Raw genomic sequence first — 23,253 nt, 5'->3', positions numbered from 1 at the left:
CGAACTACCTACATGTACTGGTGTGTCTCCAAACTCTCTGGAAGGACTCCATCGGAAACTATCTGAAAGTGCGTATCCGAAATCGGACACTTCTCACATTTTTCCTAAAGGGGCTTCTAAACGGACCATATTTTCACTGCAATATGTGAATTAACACTTTCGAAACCGGGCTCTACGCGGCGCTACGACATTTTCGCTACATACGGGTTTCCCCATGTAATCGGCTACGCTTCTACGAGCGGTGTGCCCGACAGTCGGGTTCTTGGTAGCGAAAGTGTTAAACGAGGGGTTAGTGGTCAAACCCGATAAATCGAAATTATGTTTCATAAATTGCACATTGTTCGAATTTTGAAAACAAAGCTCAACTTATCTGATTTGACCACTCACCCGTCGATATTGGAGTGAAAATATAGCCCGTAGAAGCCCATTGAGGCCATTACAATAGGTTTAACGATATGGATTTGTAACTAGAGCCCGGATTTCTGAGACACTTTTGAATTTCTAACTGTAAGGCCTGAGTGCACGTTCATATTGAGCATGCAGCGGAGCGGGGCATGCGGCGTGCTTTTCAAACAATGGAAGCTCATACAAGTCTCCTGAGTCGACGCTGCATTGGGTGGACGCGGGCAAGTTTGTACCGCTGCACGCCCCGCCGACCGAGCCTCCACTCAGACCTTACACTAAACTTGCACGTTGCACAGTAACACGGAACCAGCAGCTGGTTTTTTTTTTTTATTATAAATGGGCTTACTCTTGGCCACAGACTAGCCAAAGGCAAAGACGTGGCCTACGATGGAGTGAGCTCGCCCAGAAGGTGCCTGTTCACTCTTGATTTGAAGGTTGCCGGGTTATATGAGCTCGGAAATATAGCCGCCGCCTATGGTTACCGACGCCTGGAAGCCCGCTACTGCAGAGTGCACCACCCTCGTAATTGTCAAAGGTTGACGATGCCGTTGTCCGCGTAGTACTCGGCGACGGTCTCGTCCCCGTTCGCCTGCTGACGGATCACCACCGTCGGGTTGTTCGAGCAGTTTGTGTTGCTCGACATGTTGGACATGGTACGCCGCGTGGATTTACATCTGGATGAACGAGTTAATAAGTAAGCTTGATGTCACATTAAGAAGTAAGAGTGTGTTTTTTGATGGGATTTGCAAGTATCAACGGTTTACATAGTTGGCGCCATTATAACTAGAATTTATGTTAATGGCTGGAACCCGGGACAATCAGGGCAGGGTTATTAAAGGGCGTCATCTGGATAATATTTCTACTGGCCAACCCCATTGTTTTAGTCTAAATACTTGTTTTGAGATGTGGTTTCAAGTCTATACTAGCCGTCATTAAGTCAAGAAAGGTGACAAATGTATTCAAAAATTCAAACTGTTACTGTATATTATGTATAGCAATAGCGGAGGGTTAATAAATATCATGATATAACAATATTTACCCCGTAACCTCAAAGCACCATCGTTAAACGCCAGTTTTGTTAAGTATTTATGTAACTAATTGGATTATAATAACTTAGATATGTTAGCATGCGTAATAAGATGTATTCCACATACTTAGGACGGTAGCAAGCCGGTGGATTGCGGCCGCCTCAGCCGGTTACGTCGTGCGGACCCAACCGCCGTTTACGGTTAGTATTGTTAGTATATCTGCGTTAATCAAGCACCGGTTTTATAAATAATAATACGAAAACTAAACTAAAAGAGCTCTTTCTCACTGGCCAGACATCTAATTTCTTGGAGTACAATTTGTGTAGGCTACTTGACCCTTTTTTAAAGCCGGTCTTATATGATTAAGTACTGTCCAATTAACCGAAATAAAATATAACCATATTTTAGTATAACTTAAAAACAGCAAAATATATTTTTAAAATATACTTTTTCAGTACAGATGGTGTTTTTTTTACGCACTAGTGCGAGAAGTGGTTCATTATATATCAGGTCGAAACTTCGGAGGGGCATCTGTACTGAAAAACGTCGTACGATACACGTGCGAAAAGGAAATTCGTAACTCGTGTCGATTTAAAACACTCCCTTCGGTCGTGTTTTAATTTATCGCCACTCGTTTCGAACTTCCTTTTTTACGCACTTGTATCGTAATGTACTATTTCTTACTTTAAGTGTGAAGGCATAAAGTTCAATATGTCAGTGACTGTTTTGACATGCAGTAAGGTTTGAATTCGATGACGTCACTACATCGCTGACAGCGTTTTCGGTGGCCAAAATAAATAAAAGATTACACACATTGTTAATCGAAAATACGTCAGTCATTATACACTTTTAATACCCAAAATCTATAAATATTGTTGTTTTATGTCAAATACTACAGAAGACAATCATTTATTGTGCCCAATTCGATATGAGTCTAGTAGCCTATTGCAGTCTGTTTGTGAGACACTGAACGCATACCTACTACAGAAAACTGGCCGGCTGATGCAAAAAAAAACTGAACGTAAGTACGAGTAGGAAAGAACTCTTAGGCAGTTGTTATCTACGAAATATACTTTGCCCACGTAATAAAAAAATATGTTGCAACTTCAGAGCATTTAAGTTCATGGTACATGGTACTCGATAGCATAAATGTCACGGAAGATGACATTTATTACACGGAGAAAGTAAGCACTGAACGGAATTCCCAAACGGTTACTGACTGTAATCAAAAAGTTACGCGACGTTTGCTATATCGAGTAACGTATTCTAAAACGTCAAAAATTCAAGAGAGGGGCTCAGGAGTTTTCGTCGCAAAAGTTAATACATTTAAACTACAGTTAATACATCTAAACTACACACAACAAGCATTAGTAGTTGAAAAGTAAACAACATACCTCTGACATTCAACTACGACGATGGAATTGTTGTCTATGTCAGTTTCTGTGCTGCTGGTCCGCCGTAATCGCTCCGACCCATTTGTTTGTAGCCGGTGATCTACAATCGCTCGCCATAGGCGAAGCTCTACGCCACCTCTGTGGAATTTGAAAATGCACTGAATAACCTTGAAATAAAATGATAATGCTTATACATTCATTAACATTGTCGACAACCCATTGCCGTTTGTTAAGTTATTAAAAAATTGTGACCTTCTGGTGCAAAAGGTATCACATAGTTGCTGGCCATAATTTGCGTGTATCTTTTTGCGAGTGATTTACACACACATTATCCTTATGGTATGGCAAGCGCTAATGTGGAATATTTTATACGAAGTCGAAAACGTCGCTATTAATCAATACCCAACTCACTTGAGATTCAACCTCGCCAAATCGTCTCTCTGAACATGTTGCAACACGTCTTCCAACGTAAACTCCTGATCAATCAGAACCTGCGCAGCACTCGCGGGCACCCCTCGGTCCGTCAGCCAATCACGGAGCGGCGACGGCGTGACGTCAATTTCGGACACGACGGACATTGGCTGAGATAAGTCAGGGCTGTTCGACGGTAACGGTGTAGGACATTTGGTTTCCTCTGTTAAATCTATATTTTCTTCACGATTGCTGTTTCTGGAATCAAATTACATATACATATTGTTGTACATACAAAAATATACATTATGAATTTATTACTGAATTGACATTAAACCTACGATGTTTACCTGTTTCTGCTATTGACGAAGTCTCGAAGTATTTGTGTTTGTAATTTTTGCTCTTCCAGCATTTCTCTGAGTAAAGATTGGTACTGTTGGTAACTCTCCAACAGTTCTTGGTGTAACCTGAGTAATAGAAAGAGCGATTAAACGCACACTTATATTTTCAGTCAACAAACTACATAAATCAGAGTTTCTAACACCTTGCGATCCTAACAAACACATAATTGTCAACACATAAGTTACTTTTGGTCAACGAATAAATAAATTGTTCTACAGAATCCATGGAATAAGTTTGACTATTCACATATTCCATCATTACCTCATACAATGCAATGCAATCAGGAATAAATATACTCATATAAAGCAGATGGATCTACCACAATATACCAGCAAAGAGGATCGAGTATTACATATGTCTGTGATACCAGTGACATTTCATCTCTCACACATGTTTCATAAGAATCATAAGTGTGTTTGCATTACGAGGTTCGAGGTGGTGTACCAGGATATAAGGAGTGTGGTATAGTTACTTTTGGTTCTCCTGGCGCAGTTGCAGCATGTGGTCGCGGGTGGAGGTGGCGGTGGACATGGCGGAGGGCGTGGCGGCGTCGCGCCGGTGCTCCTGCCCGGCTATGCTCGAGGTGGTGTACCAGGATATAAGGAGTGTGGTATAGTTACTTCTGGTTCTCCTGGCGCAGCTGCAGCATGTTGTGGTCGCGGGTGGAGGTGGCGGTGGACATGGCGGAAGGTGTGGAGGCGTCGCCCCGGTGCTCCTGCCCAGCTAGGCTCGAGGTAGTGTACCAGGATATAAGGAGTGTGGTATAGTTACTTCTGGTTCTCCTGGCGCAGTTGCAGCATGTTGTGGTCGCGGGTGGAGGTGGCGGTGGACATGGCGGAGGGCGTGGCGACGTCGGCTGCGCCGCTGGGCGAGCGGCCGCCGCCGCGACGGTGTTCCTGCCCGGCTAGGTTCGCTCCCAACTCTGCACAGTAAATAGTCTGGTCAAGTCTTCAAAAATATTTCTTAGTATTGTACATATGTGACGCTAAAGTAGGTAGGTATTAGGGGTCTAGTTTACTCTTCGGGTTGGAAGGTCAGGTGGCAGTCGCTTTCGTAAAAACTAGTACCTACGCCAAATTTTGGGATTAGTTGCCAAAGCGGACCCCAGGCTCCCATGAGCCGTGGCAAATGCCGGGATAACGCAAGGAGGATGATGATGTGACGCTAAGGTAACACATTGTTGGATGTCGATAAAATCGATTCCAAGTTGAAGCTGTTATGGAAATAAGGCTATTTTGACGACCGACAACAAGACCCATTTTTATTAAAAATAGCACATAATTATGCCAAATAAACGAAGAATATTTCAATGATTACTTTGATCTGCGGACTTCTACGGACCCCTTATAAAAGAAACTTATATTATAAGATAGTAACCCGAAGAGAGACGGAGCGGATAAGGGTCAGCAGTTAAAATCTGTGCTGCTGCTCTAAACTACAGGAAGTTGAAGTTGACTAGTGTGTAAACTGCATACTCCAAACAGTTCCTTGATATTGTAAGCCGCTACAGCATGATATGTTTTCTTTTATAAATTGTCAGCACTTACCAGGTGTCAGCACAGTAATAGCAGCCTGCACAGCGTTCCTCACTAAGTTATCAAGCGCGAACATCCAATGCGGCTTGATGCTATGCATCCTCAGCACTACATTCACCGCCTCTTGGAACATGTAGGTCGCTGCGTTCAGTTCATTAATGGCGTTCGAGTCGTAATCCAGGTCTTCTTTTATACTCATTATGGCTTGCTCGATGACGCTTCTGTTCTGGTCCATTATGTAGTCTTTTAGCGCGCATCGAAGGGTTTCCAGATGATTCTGCCAATAAAACATATTTACATACATAAATAAGACTTTTTTCTAGAAAGAAAAGGGTAAATATTGTCTCACTTCGCCTAATAACTGGTGTAGCATTTTGTTCTAACTTAGTATTCAAATAAGGAAGTTTGTACAGGGAATCAATTAAAAGAAGATTGGAAAGCTACACAAATACTAATTTCGCGGAGACAAAGTTGCGGGCAAAAGTAAGACTTATCTGAGCTGCTTTGTACTTAGAATAATAAGCAACATCATATTGTGTTCGAATCAAATCAATTATCTTTATTTGCTAGAAGGTGTCTTATGGGTAAGTAGTAAGTACCTATCATGTCAAAATACCTATCCCGACAGAAATCTTACCATTGTAAGCACTGTGTTGCCAAAATCTTGATGAATACTGTGCATCCACTTGGAGCAGATTTGTTCGCTGTCCTGCTCTAGCACCCGGGACAGAGTGAGACGGCGCTGCGAGTCCTTCTTCAGTAGATAGAAACCGTCGTGTTCAACGTCTATAGATGAGCGCTGTACGGTTGCCATGTCCACCTGTTCAAAATATGTGTAAACAGTTTCGATTTATGAAGAGTTTGAAGAAACTCAAAGGACATTTTTTATGTGTAAGTAGCTAATACCATTATTCCATTAGCGTCCATACACTTGGAGGTCAATAAGGGTAAGTGTGCCATACGGGATAAATGTGTATGGCATTTTTATTAAATGATGTCTTTGTGAGGTTTCTACATTTGTTACACATTTGCTACTCGTCTTTAATGGCAAATGTATGAACTGATCATTGATTAAATTGGCCAAATATGAAGGCTCAAATACATTTCTCTGTGCCTTATGATATCGTCACTACTTTAAAAAAAACTTGTATCTTCGTTTGTCAATGAAAAGAAAATTGTAATAAGTATGTATGGAAAACATATAGACTTACTGCGTTTTAACTTTGAGGAACAACGTGAGATACGAGATTTTTTAAAAGTAGTGACGATATTCTAAGTGCAAGGCCTGAGTGGACGCTCGGAGCGTTCGGTTCGGTGCCGTCCACCCTATGCAGCGTCGACTCAGGACACTTGTATGAGAGTTTTGAATGATTCACGGTTATTTTCATTAGACTTATATTGACCGGGATATAGACCGTGATTACCTTTTTGATTTTTGTCGAGCTCCCGATATCTATCTATCTATGCAACTTTAACATCCACCCGCCTTCGTCAGTTTTCCGTGATCATGATGCATGCAACTGCGTCGAAATATCGGGAGCTCGACAAAAATCAAAAAGGTAATCACGGTCTATATCCCGGTCAATATAAGTCACTTGTATGAGCTTCAATTCAGAACAATTATACAAACATTCGCTTAGAATCTGGTGAAAAGGGAGAATATTTACCTCGGGTGAAAGCAATCCCCCTGAGGAGCTCCGCCGGTTGAGCAGACTATCGCTCGTGTCCATCTCATCCGTTGACGGCGTATTGGGCATAGTACTGAAATACAAACGGCAAACTAAAATTAGGTCCTATCGCATGTACAGGTCAATTTAGAAATTGCTTCTAAGGGTCACTTGTGCCACCGAAAATGGAGGGTTAACCCACTATTTTATATGGAATTTGACAGTTGACAGGCCACTATCCTTGAGTTAAGCGGGTGGTTCAAGTGGCCCTAAGCAGTATAAGGGCTGATTTAGACGGTGCGAGATCATTACAATTCGGCGTTAATCGGTCGGCTTAATTGTATGTAATCTCGATCTAATATCGCATGCGAGATCGCGCGCCGTCTAAATAAGTGTGACGGTTCACTTAAGAAACATTTTCGTCGTTGTATTTTGTTTCAAAGCAGAAACTAGCAATAGATGATGTAAACAATTTAAAAAAAATCACTTAAGTATTAGTCAGAAGATAAAATATGTAAAAAAGCGTTATTCTAAGAAAGCTTTAGCAGTTTAGGGAACATATTTTATTTATATTAGAATAAGAAATTTGTTAAGAGTATAAACTATGTGACGTAATATAAAATGTGCAGTGAAAGGAATATAAACAGTGAGCTTGGGGATGTGTTACTATTTAGTGGAACGACATGCAAGTATAGGTGAGTGAATAAAATATTATTGATAATCAAATTCATAGAACATTGTGCTTGCATACAGATAAAGCGAATGTTCTATGATTTTTTATCAAAACAAAACTGATAACTTTGAACAGTGGTCCGAGTGTGTGGTTTTGGTGTAAAGCGTTAACTTTACATTTATTAAATTATTCTTGGTCGGCTTTAGGATGGGATGTTGAGAAATGTCTTCTTTCACCATAGAGGAATAAGTAAGGAAATTCGAGTTATTTGTAGTGACATCTTGCGTCAAACTCGCGTCAAATAGCGTAAATTATCAGTACCACTACTCGACACTAGGTGTCACGACACTAGAGGTGTCAAGTGTCGCGTCAGCCAAAAAAATAATATTAAAACACTACTGATTAATACTATTGTAATACTAGCTAAATATTGTTCAGCATTAGACTTTTCGTTCGTCGCGACATCTATTGACAAGTAGCAGTACTGATAATTTACTCTATTTGTTGTTTGACGCTAGATGTCACTACCAATAACTCGAATTTACTGATGTATGGAGTTACAACTCTTTCCTTACTTATTCGTCTATGTCTTTCGCATACTTTCGTGGTGACGTGCACCTCATCATAACCCATGTATATTACATACGTGTTTTTATGTTATTTGACCACTCAAGCACAAATAAATATTTTGTGAGAAATATATTTGTTTGTGTTATAACCATGCGTTCAAACCAATGTTTCAAGTAAAGTAATGTATGTTACCTGCTATTGGACAAGTCCGGGGGGTATATCAGTATCGGTGAGAGCATCGACGAAGCCGTCCTAGTGATGGTCGGGTTAGACCGGATCGTTTTCACCCTTAACGCGAAACAAACACAGGCTTAGGTGCAAAGCAATCGACAAATGTTAAAGACGAGTGGTCTACTTTAAGTGATCATGGTTAAATTCAGAAGTTTTTTCCGTTGTGGTTTTTTTGCAGTTTAATTACAAATTAACGTCAAATACATGTAATTATTAAATCATAAGTGATTCATCCACTTTTTGATTATCATTAGAAACAGGTGTTAATAAAACCCAGTTAAAATTATGCTATAAATAGTCTTACCCCCTTATTCATAAACGTACTCTAAAGTTATCAAGCCGATAAAGTTCGTTTGTCCTTTTCTATCACACTAATACGTCGGAAAGGGACAAACGAACTTTATCGGCTTGATAACTTTAGAATAGTTTTTTTTTTATTATTATTATTATAATCATTGTTTTGTTTAATAGCAGACATTTTTATTGGGGGTATTTATTGTATAATATGATTAATATGTTTTTGTTTGTATTATTTTATTGTATATAGACTTACTAGGTTAATATTTATTGTACATACACATTCAAACACGATGTCAAATTGTTCTTGAATAAATAAACTAAACTAAACTAAAATACGTTTATGAATAAGGGGGTTAATATTTAGTTCCAATCAAAACGCAAATAAATTTGAAGCCATTCTGCACTTATGTGTCATACAGTGAATAGAGTAGAACAGAACTGACATTAGATGTTATCCCTCTTGCCTCGATCTCAAAATTTTGTATCGCTGTGTGTCTCGCCTATCTACGCAGAAACAAGTATCTGAGACTATGGACGTCATGGTATTTTACTATGTAGTATGTATTTATATTTGAATAGATTTTCAAAAAATAATGTTATAAGTTTTAACAATGCGAATGATACACAAAAACACGATTTCTTGAATCTTTGTTTATTTGTGCCTTGCAGTTTACGACTAATGGGGTTTTCTTATTCTATTGGAACAGGCATATTGAAAATAAAGATTCCTTAACAGCTATGCCCTTCTCGGCAATCAAACAAAGATATCTCTGTCCTGATTTGGGCTCGACCTCGATTCACTGTTTTAACTTAAGATTTAACTATAAATTCATTAGCGGCCAAATATGTCATGCATCGATGTTAGTAGAAATCACGTACTCTTGTTTGCTCCGCGGAACAATAGGACTACGTCCATTTTGATGTTACGTGTTCTCACTAAAGTCTATACTTATTGACATGCTTCTTAGGGCATCAAGACTTAATCATCATCAAAAATTAGCAACACTAAACTTCTCAATTTCCCATCACAGCATTCGCACTTGTTCTCTACGTCCCAAACTTAGCATCGCTGACCTTACTAACATATTCGATAGCGTGTGCGTAAGTTACTTTATTTGCATCGTAGTACCTATCACAGTACGAGCGAAATGTACGAAAAGTAAGTTACGCAGACGATAATAAATGTGTCAGTATCCCGTCAGTGGCAAGTTCGTGAGTGCGTGCGGTAACCGTACTGTATTTGAACAACGGGTGATCAACATTGGTGGAAAGGATACATGAAGATGCCAATACAATAAAACTGAACATTGGCGGCCCACGATAAGCCCTTTCACCAAACAGCATGATTGTGAGGGAAACGTCACACATGCAGAACGCAACATACGAAAATAAAATAAATTTGGAAATGGTAGTTACTAAGTCATGCCAAAATCCCTGCTTTATCATTGAAGATATTAATTTTATAAAACCACGCGTCTACGAATTTGGTCAAACTAATGTACTAGGTTTACATGAGTGTGAGCTTACTCGATCTCTGGAGAACTGGGCAGGTTGCCGGGCAGACAGGGTTCGGAGATCTTTTTCTGCGGTGGCCGGATTTTATCGGCAGGGACGGAGACACTTCTGCTGTAGTCTACGTTGCTGCCTAGGCGACTAGATGTTTTCTTCTTCCTGTAAGCAAATAATACGTTTAGTTAGCCTGTATACGAAATAGACAAAATGTAACCTATTGCAGACACTATCCTGTAGTTACAATCAGCATCAAAATGAAACAAAAGTAGAGAATTTCCGTGCCAATACTAGTCAAACGCTTCTCGCAAATTATACGGATATTCATATTCATTTATTCATAAAATTAAAAATTTTACATGTCAAAGTTAAAGTTAAATTATCATAATTAGGGTACAATACAATGGGTGCGTATCGATCGATATAACTTTTTTTGATATATTTTTAGTCGTTATAACGATCATTTGATATAATTATTGAATCATATAACAACAAATAATATACTAACAAATTGTATAATTCTTATTTAATATAATGATCACTTTTTCGAATAACATTTATTATAACATAATTTGAGTACCTATAATGCTTATTTCCGATAATAAATAAAATGTATAACACAAATTCTTTCTAAAGCACAGTTAAAATAAAAAACAATTGTACAATAAATTAGATCTATCATTTACTCTGGTAAGTAGATTACGTTAGAACTGTGACCCCTACACACAACGCGCTGCTACCAGAAAATTAGGTTAGGTTAGGTTAGAACTGTGACCCTTAAACATATGTACTGCTATCAGAAAAGTAGGTTAGGTTAGAACTGTGATCCCTTCAAAAAAGAATAAAATTAATTCATGAAATGTTTTATACTGTTTGCTAGTTATATTATACTAGTCGTATACCATATAACGGTTATTATAAATAAGTGTTATACGAAATAATGATTATACAAAATAAAAGTAGATATTTTGTGGTTATACCAAATGTTAATTATGTCAAATGAGTAATTATATCCTTTAAATATATACGAAATGTTGATATATCAAATGTTATTATACCAAAAAAAGTTATACCAATCATTACACACCCACAATACAATATTACATTTTAAAAATAGAAAATACTCTCAAACAAATTCAATAATTAATTAAAAAAATAAAAAATAGATGTCGAACAATAATTTCAAAATAATAATAATAGTATGTAATTTGGCGTAGGGATGTGACGACCCCATCGCCCATTGGTTTTACCAGTGCAATCAGTCAACGCAGGGCAGCTTGTGGCGAGCTGTTGGGGAACAGCGACCCCACGTACCCGAGTGCTCCTGGGGAGTTCTGTTACCCGTAAGGCGGGTGGGTGGGACAGGACTCTCTACCTCTGGCTTGCCTTGGCTGGCCGTCCAGAGTGGGGTCGTTAGGGCTACATGCCCCAGGGGTGGAAGTGAAAATTTGCATAAGACGCGAGTTGGTACAGTGGCTTAACGGCCACTGGGCAGAAAGCGGTGTACACCTCTCGACACCCTTGAGTTCTCACACCGGTGTTGCCCTTGAGCCATCTTGGATGTCGCTTTTTGTGGGGGCCCATCTTGTGGGGACGAGTCACCGTCTGCCGGAAATAAAATTGGATACCGTTTTATTAGGCAGGCGTCCGGTTTTTTATCCATAGCCCAGTATTTAGTCCATCACTTTCATCAAAATAGACCAGTTCATTTTAGATTCCATTAACTCTCAAATAGTCCTTACACCCTGGCGGGTGTTGCCTCTGCGTGTGTCCCATGATACGGGCAAGGGCAACATCCGCTCGGTGTACCCCTTACATTTCATTAAAGTGTCGAAAGGGCCTCTACGCGTTGGCTTCGGCCCCGCGCACGCCTCCCAAAGGTCCGGAACACCATTGTTCCGTGATGGGAAAGACATACAAATAGTATGTAATTGTATTGAACATTATAAAATGCATTATTATTATAATATTCGGAGATGTCATAAAAAGCATTAATAGTCAGCCATTTCCGTAATTTATTATAGAATGTGGCTTCACTTTTAATATTTTTTATGGTGTCGGGTAGTTAATTATAGATACCTGGTCCCGCAATGAGAACCGTTTCATTCGATTTCGCGAGTCGACAACATGCTGAGTGTAATATGTTTTGATGTTTTTGTGTGATACGTGAACTTTTAAATATACGCGGAGGATCCCTATCCCCTGAAGTCTCCGACCAGTCTCTGTCATCAAGCTCAATTTTGGGCGCTATTTAATAAGCTATTGATACTTAGTATACGTTCGCTGTCATGGGTCCTGGAATGCTGTCTGCTCGTTTGCCTCCTATCGTATAAAAAAATGGAATATGCATATATAAGGTACTTACTCGCATAAGAAAGAATCTTCTAACAGCTCAGCTGCCGTGGCGCGATTTTCCGGGTCCGGTATGAAACACCGCTTTATAAAGCTCTTGGCTCTAGGAGATAGCTCGTTGGGGATTTCTGGGTGCACTTTGTAATATCCCACCTGCCACAAAAAAAAAAGTAAATAGGTAAGTCTTCGCTTCAGAAGATTTTAAAATATTAATATTGGACAAATATTTTACCTTAAAAACCGCTGCTTGAGGCGATCCCAGTTCAATGAAAGGCGGGTTTCCTGTAGCCATCTCTACAACCGTACATCCAAGTGACCAGATGTCCGCCTAAAACCAAAAATATTATTAAACATGATGAAAACTGTGTTTTTGAAGTGCCCTGGCCTCTATGCTTTTTTGATCTTAGAGAAAAAGGGAAACTTTTGGCTTTTTCTGAACTATGTAAATACCAATTAGTGATTTAAATAGAAAAAGTTTCTCAAGACCATTTTCACCCTGGATATATATTTCTTACCGGCGCTCCATATCCTCTCTGACCCTTATCAATAACCTCAGGTGCCATATACTGTAGGGTGCCCGCGAAAGTCTCAGTGGACGGACACAGTCCCGCCAGCCGCTTTGAAGTCCCGAAGTCCGATATTTTGACGACCCCGCTGTACGTGTTTACGAGGACATTGTCGCCTTTTATGTCGCGATGGACTATTTTTTGATCGTGAAGGTATTTTAGACCTAGAAAAATGTACTTAATTTGAGTAATACATAATTATAAATGTTCTTAATCCGTATCCGCCACATGTGATAGCTAATTATTGTCTACATAGGTTGCATCACCAGCAATATTGTACTTGATGCTGAAAACTTACGAATGAAAAAGTCAAAATACTTTGCAAAGATGATAACTTATCAGTATGTATAATAGGCTGCAGGCAGATCTGTGTGTACTGATCTGAAAGTGGTTGGTTACTCTAAGTTTAAATTGATTGGGATGCCATGAAGGCTTAATAATTTATAATCTACCTTCTAAAATTTGTTTCGTATAGTAAGCGATTGTGGCTTCGTTTTCCTTTAGAGGTCCCCACTTTGATCGAAGCAACGCAGATAGTGACCCTCCTGGTACTTGCTCCATGAATATCTTAAAATAGTTGTCTTCTGATATCGATCCCAGGTACTGAAACAAAAAACATAAATTTAATATAACATTGTTAAAAGTTGAATTTACCTTTTTGTGATATTTCTATTCTTTTTATCAAAATTTGATCGTCACAATCACTTGAAAAAGTTAGTAAAATTTACACCATTCGAAACATGGAATTCTTTGGTGCTTCTAAGTCAGAAGTTCTGACCATTAGAGTCGATACAGACTACAACCTGACTGTAATTTGTACCGCGCGCGTTGAAGGTTGAATGGTTTGCCTGCTTGTGACCTAGATTGGAAACTGAAACCAGACAGTTCACGGCCAAGCGTCAGCCTGTAGAACCTGTGAAGTCAGAGGTTCAGATGACGTATACTCAGCATGCGGTTGTCATAGGGTTGCAAATAGAAAAAAAAAACAAATGTTTTTTGTTTAGAATTATGAAAAAAAAACCAAGCACCGTGCTTTTTTTTTCTAAATATGTTTTTTTTTAGATGAACAAATAATACGACAATGACGGTTTTTCGTGATTTGTAACGTTTCAATAACAGTAACGTACATTTTAATTCGACAAACATTCAATATAAAAACGTTTATTGGGGTTTCCCCGATGCGGCGTGGAGCGTGGAGGCGGTGGTGTTGCCAACTACGGGTTGTGTAAATGTTAGTTTTATAAAACCAGAAATTAAAGTTATTAAACTTATTAAATTAAATTTGTTTAATAGTTAACATAAAGTCTAAAAAACCGTATAAAAGTATTAACTGTTCTGCAAATTTTGAGATTTCGACCTTTAGAAAAAAACATACTATAGAAAAAAAACTGTGTTTTTTCCACGGTTTTTTTTTCATGTTTTTTTTGAGCCAGAAAAAAAACCGTTTTTTGCAACCATACAATTTGCTGCAGTGTTACCTGCACTATGTTCCGGTGTCTCAGCTGCGAGTGCAGCAGGATCTCCTCGTGCAGCGGCTGCACGTCGCCGAGATTCTTCTCCGGTATCTCCTTGATGGCGATGCGCACTTGCGTGTTGAGGTCGCGCGCTGCGTACACTATGCCGTACGTGCCTTTGCCGAGAATCACGCGCTTGTTGCAGTCATCTAGCTCGTATTCATACTGGAATTAAGAGAAACATTGGTTATAAATGATCCGCACATTAGAAAGAGTATATTTGTGTAGTCATCATCATCATCATCATCATCATCATCATCATCATATCAGCCCTTTATCGCCCACTGCTGAGCATAGGTCTCTCTTCTAGTACGCCACTTGTCCCGGTCCTGAGCTAGTCTCATCCAGTTGTGACCCGCAATTTTCCGGATGTCGTCCACCCAACGAGCTAACGGATGCCAAGCGCTTCTTACATCTGTGAGCGGCCACCATTCTGTTAACATTTTAGTCCATCTGCCATCACTCTGCCTAGCAACATGTCTAGCACCTTGGTGCGACGACGGATCTCGGCATTCCTCAGCCGATCTTGAATCTTGATACCGAGCATGGCGCGCTCCATGGCTCTCTGTGCAACTCGGATCTTATGCACAGCCTTTTTAGTGAGCGTCCATGTTTCGGCACCGTAGGTCATGGTGGGCAGGACACATTGGTTAAAGAGGCGAGTCTTCAGGCATTAATAATAATAATAATAAGCCTTAGCCCATAGCCCTTTAACCAGTTCATCCAACTTTCAAAACAATAACCCATGACCTTAGCTCCCATCGCAGCACAAAAGTGCTGCACTGCAATAGTCTTTGCACCTGGCGGGGACCATCTCCGGTTGTATCATATTGTGCGCTTGGGGATGGTATCCGCCACTGTATCCCTTGCCTTTAGATTAAAATGTCTAAAAGGGCCTCTGTGCTGTTGGCTTCGGCCCCACGCATGCCTCCCAAAGGTCCGGGACCCCATGGTCCCGAGAGATGGAAAAGACAGACAAATAATAATAATAATAATAATTGCATTGGTTTAACCAGTGCAATCAGTCAACGCAGGGCAGCTTGTGGCGAGCTGTTGGGGAACAGCGACCCCACGTACCCGAGTGCTCCTGGGGAGTTCTGTTACCCGTAAGGCGGGTGGGTGGGACAGTACTCTCTACCTCTGGCTTGCCTTGGCTGGTCGTCCAGAGTGGAGTCATTAGGGCTACATGCCCCAGGGGTGGAAGTGAAAATTTGCATAAGACGCGAGTTGGTACAGTGGCTTGACAGCCACTGGGCAGAAAGCGGTGTACACCTCTCAACACCCTTGAGTTCCCACACCGGTGTTGCCCTTGAGCCATCTTGAATGTCGCTTTTTGTGGGGGCCCATCTTATGGGGACGAGTCACCGTCTGCCGGAAATAAAATTGGATACCATTTTATTAGGCAGGCGTCCGGTTTTTTATCCATAGCCCAGTATTTAGTCCATCACTTTCATCAAAATAGCCCAGTTCATTTTAGATTCCATTAACTCTCAAATAGTCCTTACACCCTGGCGGGTGCTGCCTCTGCGTGTGTCCCATGATACGGGCAAGGGCAGCATCCGCTCGGTGTACCCCTTACATTTCATTAAAGTGTCGAAAGGGCCTCTACGTGTTGGCTTCGTGTTGGGTAATTTATTGGGTAGTGCAAAAATAAACTACATAAGTATTAAGATTGTAACATAAGAAAGTATAAAGTACAGATAACAAAATATAAACTACATAGACTACACATATAATTGAAGCAACAATAATATACTACATAAACCTACGTAAAATACAAAAATAAATAAATATTTGGCTTCGGCCCCGCGCACGCCTCCCAAAGGTCCGGAACACCATTGTTCCGTGATGGGAAAGACATACAAATAATAATAATGTGTGTGTCCCATGATACGGGCAAGGGCAACATCCGCTCGGTGTACCCCTTACATTTCATTAAAGTGTCGAAAGGGCCTCTACGTGTTGGCTTCGGCCCCGCGCACGCCTCCCAAAGGTCCGGAATACCATTGTTCCGTGATGGGAAAGACATACAAATAATAATAAAATACTTTATTGTGCACTACAAAAAAGATGCAATTTACAAAGCCAAGACCAAAATAGCAGATTACAACAGGCGGTCTTATCGCTAGAGAGCGATCTCTTACAGACAACCTTCGGATAGCGAAACGGTGTTAAGAAATAATTTATTGGGTAGTGCAAAAATAAACTACATAAGTATTAAGATTGTAACATAAAAAAGTATAAAGTACAGATAACAAAATATAAACTACATAGACTACACATATAATTGAAGCAACAATAATATACTACATAAACCTACGTAAAATACAAAAATAAATAAATCCATACTAATATTATACATGCGAAAGTAACTCTGTCTGTCTGTCTGTCTGTCTGTCTGTCTGTTACGCTTTCCCGCTTAAACCACGCAACCGATTTTGATGAAATTTGGAACAGACAATCTTTAGACCCTGAGACAGAACATAGGCTACTTTTTATTTCGAAAAAAAGGGATGAAGGGGTTGAAAAAGAGGTTGAAAGTTTGTATGGGATTTCTTAATTTTAAATGATAAAACCATGAAACTTTATATTTTAGCACTTGATAAGAAATCATTAAACATATATTTAAAGTCACATACAGGTCGAACGCGATTAATTAACATTATTTTTACCTTTAAAATAAACATGGTGGGAAATAAACATTAACTAAAAGCGGGTAGATTATATTTATTTGTCTACCCCGAACATTTATATAAATTAATATCGGGTAGTTTTGTGTTGTTTACATCTCCGGTGACATTTTGCTGGGACGTCAGTCTTCCGCGACCACGGCCAGTGCAACCTGGCCGAAACGTTGGGAAAAAAGGTAAAAATAATGTTAATTAATCGCGTTCGACCTGTATGTGACTTTAAATATGTGTACAAAGCGCGAGAACTTAAAGTGTTATATCATTAAACATCTTGATAAGGGATAGGGATAGGGACAGGGATAGCGATAGGGATAGCGATAGGGAAAGCGATAGGGATAGCGATAGGGATAGCGATAGGGATAGCGATAGCGATAGCGATAGCGATAGCGTTAGCGATAGCGATACGGATACGGATACGGATACGGATACGGATAATATGGGTATCGTTAGAGGGATACGGATAATCGGTCGGCGGTCTCTTACAATCAATGTGCTCTAATCGATCGTTGTTTGCTTGCTTGAAGATTACGTTTGCGATAAGTATAAGCAAAATGTAAAAAATTGTAAGGGATAATAGAAAAAAGTACTTTTTACCCACCGATCATAGTGTCGAAATACGGGCTATGTGGGATGTTTATAAAGGTTTCCCCAGCGTATATAGAATTACCTACGCTGTGGTCGATGTGTAATATTTCTACAATCATTGCAAGCAAAAGTATTATGTGCAATCGAAATAATCGCAGATAAATATACCTACAGAGAAACCTACGGTCCCTACGGATCCAAATGAAAATTTATTATTTATTTATTTATTTAGATATGAAACAAACGGTCATACAAAAATATTTATACAGTTTATTTTCTTAATCTAGACCTATAGTTTCCATTTTTCTTTAACAAATATTTTTTTAAAAGCACAATCAATACCTACTTAACTTGTGTGAGATTTAGTCTTAGTAAACAGTCTTAGCAAAAATTGGTTTTACAAAAAATTCAGATACTAATTAATTACATACAATAGGAAACATGTTTATCGTGTATAAAACACTTTTTGAATAAATGTGATATAATATCTATTCTATTTCTATTCTATTTCTATAGACATACTACTAGAACTGAACTTCCTTTTTATAGAGCCTATGGTACTATTAAATCTTAATGAATACTTTTATTACGCGGGCGAAGCCGCGGGTAAAAGCTAGTATTGACCATCAGCAAGAGAATATACGACGACCGGGTAGCGTAAACAAAAGATAAATATTAATAAGTAAATTTACATAAGTGAACTTAACAAAACTAACAAAGTGATAAATAATGTTCTTTTAGACGTTTTTTGAAATTAGGTAAAGATTGAGCGCGTCTTATATCAATAGGCAAAGCATTCCACATCCTTACAGACTGAAAAGTAAAGGATTTGTTGTAGAATTTGGTTGATGACCGAGGGGGAGCAAGAAGAAGATTTTGAGAACACCTAACTGAAGAAAGAAAACTAAATCTTTTTTTGAGATAATCAGGAGTATTGGGGAAAAATAATGTGCTATAGAGAAGAGAAAGGATATGCATATTACGTCGGAAACGAATCGGTAACCACTTGAGCTGTGACCTAAAACTGGAGACATGATCAAATTTTCGTAGCCCAAAAATGAAACGGATACACACATTTTGGAGACGTTCCAGCTTATTTAATTGTTCTTCAGAGAGATCCAGATAAGAGATGTCAGCATAGTCAAGAATAGGAAGAAGAAGAGATTGAGCCAGCGCAATCTTGGTGGCCAATGGCAAAAAGTTACGGAGACGCCTAAGTGACCCTACGGATGCAAATATCTTCCGACCAACCTCGTTAAGCTGCGGACTCCAAGAAAGAGTGCGATCCATAATAACTCCCAGATTTTTAACTTGGGACGAGAACGGGAGCTGGACCCCATCGAACAGGATAGGAGGCAGACGCTCGAAGTTAACCCTTGATATGTACCCAGGACTTCCAATAATAATAACTTGGGTCTTCGCAGGATTAACCTTTATTCCGTAGGAGGAACTCCAGTGCATTGTGGAATGTTAACAGGTTTGAGGATGTCCGCCAACTTGTTGAATGCCGCCCAACCCAGCTGGGTTCTCCTAGAGATCTCCTGCTCCTGGTGTGTTTTGTCAAAAGATAGAATATGTCCAAGACACACGTAATGCTTGACAGACTCTAGCTCTTCGTTCCCCACCATTTGTGTAGTACAGTCAAGTGCAAAAATACGTATCGAAATAATCGTCTCATAAATATGGTACTACGCTCTTATTACACCGGACTAAGATGCTATAGGACATATTTTTGAGTAAGATGTGTACACCCATATTTTTACACTTGACTGTACTACTGCCGATGTGATGAAACCTGTAGCGGTCAATGCCTATAAAAACGTATTTGTTGTACTTTACGCATAAGAACTCTTTAAGCATGGGAAACTAACAGCTACAATATGAAAGGTCTGTAGTTCTATTTATTTAACTTTAATCTACATATTTCAAAGTTTGGCACCGTGTACCAACCGCATTGTAAGATATATACCTCGCTCCATAACTTATGAAACGAAGGATGGATATATTAAAATGTTTGACATTGAAAAACAACTGCGACTCGGATCAATACATATTCAGTATCCCCCTTATTCATAAACGTACTTTAAATTTATCAAGCCGAAGTTCTCAATCTCTAAAGTTCGTCTGTGCCTTTCTGACGTATTAATGTGATAGAAAAGGACAAACGAACTTAATCGGCTTGAAAACTTTAAGAGTACGTTTATGAATAAGGGAGGGATTTAAAAACGGCTCTAATATGGATCTGCCGTAATGGCACAAAAACACAGTTTCAGATATTCCGGCACTTACTTTCAACTGATCTTGCATCACCGTCGTGTCCAAATCCGTGACCTTCTCATGATCGGCCGTCAGATCTCCCAACAGATCGTGCAACCGTTGTCTGCAGGCTTCGGAAGGCAAGAATATTTGGAAGTCGTCAGAGTTCTCGCTTACGTATAGAAAGAGACAGCGCTCGTCGCGTTTGTACAAGCTGAAAAGAGATAACTGATAATGTAACAGGTATCTATAAAAATAAAATAAATGGCCGACGGGCCGAACTAGGTAATATGCAGACATTAAACGTCGGTACGAACTCTACATTATCCCAAAGTTTCATCCTTGAGAAAATGAAGATCTGGGGCTCTAGGCTCTTAATTAGTCCAATAGTAGGCTTTGATCTAAGAGTTCAAGTTGGCAAACCAAAAGATCGTTAAAAGATTGTCCCTTGCATAATATGGATATGAATTTTATATTTCAAAAACTTTCGAAAACAATGTGGCCACACAATGTGCGCCGACATGTAATTTAACACTACTACAATCTAACTGACCTGTAGTCGAGGTTGGTACTAAGCTATGCTAATAGGTGGCTAGGCTGGTGGTGGGCCGAAAAAACCTTCTTGATTGAATTTCCAAACGGAATATTTTCACTACAAATTACCAGTTACCAGGACATAACTCACCTGTAGCTTCTAATCATGTCCGAGGTGAAAAGCCACCTATGGACTTGCCTACACTGCCCACGTATAGAACTCAGACAGAGGTTGAGTATTTCCACGGACTTCTGTTCTGCGCCCATGTTCACATTCAAGTACGAGGGCATGAACTCTTTTGTGGTCTCCAGAATAAGAACCTGAAACATGAAGTAGCTTACAATAAATTTTAAAGTGATAATAATTACAGGCCTGGGTGAGAATTCACGACCTGACTAGCTTCAGGACATATAAAAAATTCTGGTGTGTAGAAATTATACAATACTAGCTTTTGCCCGCGGCTTTGCTCGCGTTAGAAAGAGACAAAAAGTAGCCTATGTCACTCTCCATCCCTTCAACTATCTCCACTTAAAAAATCACGTCAATTCGTCCCTCCGTTTTGCCGTGAAAGACGGACAAACAAACAGACACACACTTTCTCATTTATAATATTAGTATGGATAATTGCCACAACGAACGTAGATTGGTCATGTCAGATGAACTCACAGGAAACCTGATGATATTATCACAGCTGCCGGTATTAGTAGCCTCAACAAAATACTCCATCCAAAATGAAAATACTTGCTGCTCCGGTGATGATTCTTCACTCTTTTTCCTGAATCTGAAATTGAAAATAATCATTTAATGAGAATCAGTTGAAAATTACGACTTGTAGGAGAGAACATTTGGGCATACGAAAGCATTTAGCTCGGGTAAAACAGAGACCGTCGGCAACGCTTCGATCGCAAAGAAGATGGCTAAATCAAAGATTTCCAAAGTGCCTACTTATTAAACCACCACCTGGTTCCTTATTATCATTACAAGTAATTTTTCTAAGTAAGGTCACGTGGGGTAACAGTATGAGGGTTTCCTACAAGTGTTTATCTTACATAATCTAGGCTTATAATTTCTACAAAGGAATTGTGCAGCGATTATGATTGCACATCGGTTTTTCGTCTTCGTGGAGCGTTGTCTCTTTCTTGCTTATGCGACGTTAATTGTCTCTTTCCAAAGACCGATGTGCATTCTTTATCGCCGTTTACTGTGTAATATCTGGGCCACCGAGCTTCGCTCGGTTCTGTTTCGTATCCTTGACATGTGTCGCCATCTAGTTCAAAAATGAATAGTACCTACATCGAGCGAAAGAATTCTCAGCCTTAACAACACAACTATTCCACACGAGATGGCGCGCATTTCGCCACAAAAACTCAAATAGTGTATTTTTCTATTCGTTTTAGCCTTGACCTGTGTCGCCATCTAGTGTTTGCAATAAATAGTACTTACATCGACCGAAAGAATTCTGTCTTAACAGTACAACTACTGCACACGAGATGGCGCGCGAAGAAAAACGCATGAAAACTCGAAAATTCGCGTTTTCCGGGACCTAAGGATAAGTTAGACCGATTTTTCACCCCCAAAAACCCCCACATAACAAATTTCAGCGAAATCGTTAGAGCGGTTTCCGAGATCGTCAGTGTAAATAAATATATAAATAAATAAATAAATAAATATACAAGAATTGCTCGTTTAAAAGTATAAGATAAACATACCTGTCAATAAGCTCAATGTTTCCTATCGTGCTCTTCAGGTACCAGTTGGGCGGCTTCAGTTTGAACATGCACTCGGCCGCTTGTATGGCCTTCACGTAATCTTGCGCCAGTACTGAGATCTCGAAGAAAGTAGCTACGTCCCAGTAGTCTTTGAGCGAGGACAGGCTGCCTTTCTTACCTATTAGATGGTTTAGCATCATACCTGAATAAAAAAACAGAAACATTTAATAGGTAGGTAGATACTTAGATACTTCAAAAGGAGTCACTGTATGAGGCATTGATGATCATGTTGCTTTTACCAATATAATTATTGCTATTTTCATTTAAGACCAGCGAAGCTAACAAATTGATTCTTGGTTAACTGACAAATTTTAATTATTTGAATAGATCAACCTAACAAAAAATAACAATGCATTTTTTACTTACCAATATGCTGAAGCTCTTGGGAATTCTTAAAGTCATTGCCAGCAATGACGAGCAAAGTTGCCAGATTTATGCCTGCATATTCGTTTGGTTGAACTTCAAATCCTTGTCTGTACCTAAAGAAACAAAAATAATGATATATTAAATAGTTACTTTCAGGGTTCCGTATCAAAAAGGACAAAAGGAACCCTTATGCTGCAACTCTGTCTGTCTGTTTAATAGGAGGTAACTTCAAAGATGGGCGGCCTTGTAAATACGGCCGCAAAACACAGCATACCGGTTTTCCTTCTTCTCCAAAGCTTTCAGATATTTTCTCTGTCGGGAAGAACAAAAGTTCAAGAATAATTGTGTCGCTCAACTTCAAAACTGGGTATTTACTTTTTAGAATCTACCTTAAAGATATTTACCTTTTCTACCCTAATGGGTGGGTATAAATAAATATTGTAATAAAATGGGTCATAAATTGTAATAAAATGAAAATTTTTAATCGTGAAAAAA

At 39.4% G+C, this 23,253-nt stretch overlaps 1 protein-coding gene across 1 annotated transcript; it reads right to left on the bottom strand.

Moving 5' to 3' along the window:
* Positions 1-1,559: 1,559 nt before the first annotated feature.
* On the bottom strand, positions 1,560-22,866 carry LOC125232248 (mitogen-activated protein kinase kinase kinase 15-like). The gene is made up of 20 exons (XM_048137899.1): positions 22,759-22,866; positions 22,333-22,534; positions 21,290-21,404; positions 20,774-20,943; positions 20,122-20,302; positions 14,522-14,722; positions 13,496-13,646; positions 12,993-13,207; positions 12,710-12,805; positions 12,491-12,630; positions 10,144-10,287; positions 8,278-8,373; positions 6,843-6,936; positions 5,813-5,995; positions 5,188-5,452; positions 4,412-4,562; positions 3,589-3,705; positions 3,239-3,496; positions 2,828-2,965; positions 1,560-1,652 (listed from the first exon to the last, which is right to left on the bottom strand). Exons 2-20 carry the CDS (start codon positions 22,530-22,532, stop codon positions 1,595-1,597), a joined length of 2,973 nt encoding a protein of 990 aa, XP_047993856.1. The 5' UTR covers positions 22,533-22,534; positions 22,759-22,866; the 3' UTR covers positions 1,560-1,594.
* Positions 22,867-23,253: the final 387 nt, after the last annotated feature.

This window comes from Leguminivora glycinivorella, chromosome 1, assembly GCF_023078275.1.
Source record: "Leguminivora glycinivorella isolate SPB_JAAS2020 chromosome 1, LegGlyc_1.1, whole genome shotgun sequence".
Lineage (NCBI taxonomy): Eukaryota > Metazoa > Arthropoda > Insecta > Lepidoptera > Tortricidae > Leguminivora > Leguminivora glycinivorella.
This window is presented reverse-complemented; position numbering and strand designations above follow the sequence as displayed.